The sequence below is a fragment of the Austrofundulus limnaeus genome, unplaced genomic scaffold (genome assembly GCF_001266775.1).
Source record: "Austrofundulus limnaeus strain Quisiro unplaced genomic scaffold, Austrofundulus_limnaeus-1.0 Scaffold302, whole genome shotgun sequence".
In the NCBI taxonomy this organism is placed as follows: Eukaryota; Metazoa; Chordata; class Actinopteri; order Cyprinodontiformes; family Rivulidae; genus Austrofundulus; species Austrofundulus limnaeus.
Genome location: NW_013952704.1, coordinates 581,286 through 583,029, shown reverse-complemented (window position 1 = coordinate 583,029; position 1,744 = coordinate 581,286). Strand labels below are relative to the sequence as shown.

Here is a 1,744-nt window from a genome sequence, read left to right as displayed (position 1 = left end):
GCATGATGTCATGTCAGTTTGTTATGAGCAGACCTGTCACTTAATCAGAAAAATAAATGATCAGTTCATTGTGTAGTTAATACTTTAAAACATGCAGTTGCTTGGCACAATGACATGTTACAAATAAAACTAAATCAAGAACAAAGAATATAAAGTAAAATTCTCCTCTAAAGTCATTGTTTGGGATAAATTGTCACCTTAATTTCATTATCTGAYCKACAGCAGTGAGTTTAAAAACAGGAGGATTCAACTAGAATCTGTCTCTAATTTAGTTATTTAATCAAGTGTTTTTAATGTAGGTAAAAATATGTTTAGGAACCTGTAAAATACACCAGAATGCAGGAAACTGCATCTACTAGTTTCAAAATTTTCTGGTGGAGGACCCCCAGACCCCCCCATGCCCCCTCACATACATTACAATGCTTCTGATGCTCATTGCTTAACATTAAAGAGAATAAACCAAAACACCTGTAGTGCAGCACCTGTGTGCTACAGAACTGAACTGTGTTCTATGAAACTAGTTGATTCAAACTGAACTCCTGGTGAGTTTAAAGAGTTGGTACAGTACATAGTATAATGCAGGTGAACATCATATASGTGTGATCATATAGGTGTGATTGAGTACACATTATTGCACCAGAGCTGAAACATTTACTTTGTTGTTTATGAAGTGTGAAGAGGCAGGTTTTGATCGGTGAATACAAAATACAAAAATGTTACATGCTAGTGCTACACCTTTGCCTAAATTTTTATAAGTACAAAAATCGGACCGGTCTTGGCCATTAAACTCCCGGGCTGAAAAGTTTTCCCACTCCGGCCCTGTTTAACACCATCCAAATGTGATCACCTCACACAGGACAGACATTAGACCAGGTCTGAACACYGCCTAATTTACAGAATACTGTTTGTGTATCTCATGTATTACTTAACTTTGACCCAGATCACACCTGGCAGAACTTTAGCAGAAACTCACCTTCTTTCTTATTGAACTGTTCCTGAACGTATCTGTTGTAGGCAGCTGGGACCGGCTGCTTGTTTCTGAGGGACGGGTCCTGGAATCGACYTAAAGACAAATTATTTTTACTAGATGCTTATTAGCCAACAAAGATTATTCCGTTTAACTATTTAGATCAAAATGGCTGTACATAAATGTAAATAAATACCATTTATTTTGACTGAATTCGTGTGAACATGTAATAACTTCTGAATATTAAAAACATCTGATGTTTTCATTAAAGTGGGTGTTATTTTTACCACTTGGGTAGTGTTCTGTGCTGGTCTCTGCTCTGGTGCTCGACCTTCTTCTCTGGCTTTCACAGACTGAAGGATGGCAAAAATGTTCTTCGAGAAGTTCTACGTGAGAGCAACACAAARCCGTACATGATCAATTCAACATGACTCGTGGATTCACACAGTTCAGTTTTCTACAGAGTTAGCATTTATTACAARACTATCAAGTAGGGCTGCAGGATAAATCTTTTGAARYTCGTCATTGCAATGTACGTGTGCAAACTATTCARATCGCAGGTCCTGCAATGTAGGAGGCAAATTAAATCAACATGTAAATCATAAATCATTGCACAAAACAGCTGTGTGAGGTTTTGTTTGGGAGGATGCTTCCGCCAGAGGAAGCAGCTGTGGGCGGCTTCTTGTAGTTAAAAAAAAACAAAAAAACTTTTATTTGTTGTGAAACATTTAAGACAATAATGGCAGCCGTTTTCAGAGAAGTGTTGCCAGTGAATTC

At 37.5% G+C, this 1,744-nt stretch overlaps 1 protein-coding gene across 1 annotated transcript in view; it reads right to left on the bottom strand.

Moving 5' to 3' along the window:
- cdc73 (cell division cycle 73, Paf1/RNA polymerase II complex component, homolog (S. cerevisiae)) overlaps positions 1-1,744 on the bottom strand; it is a 57,861-nt gene that overhangs the window by 37,964 nt on the left and 18,153 nt on the right. The window contains exons 8-9 of the mRNA XM_014021712.1: positions 1,255-1,353; positions 974-1,052 (exon numbers count right to left, since the gene is read on the bottom strand). Coding sequence (XP_013877166.1) covers positions 974-1,052; positions 1,255-1,353 — 178 coding nt within the window. The remainder of the gene's footprint in view (positions 1-973; positions 1,053-1,254; positions 1,354-1,744) is intronic.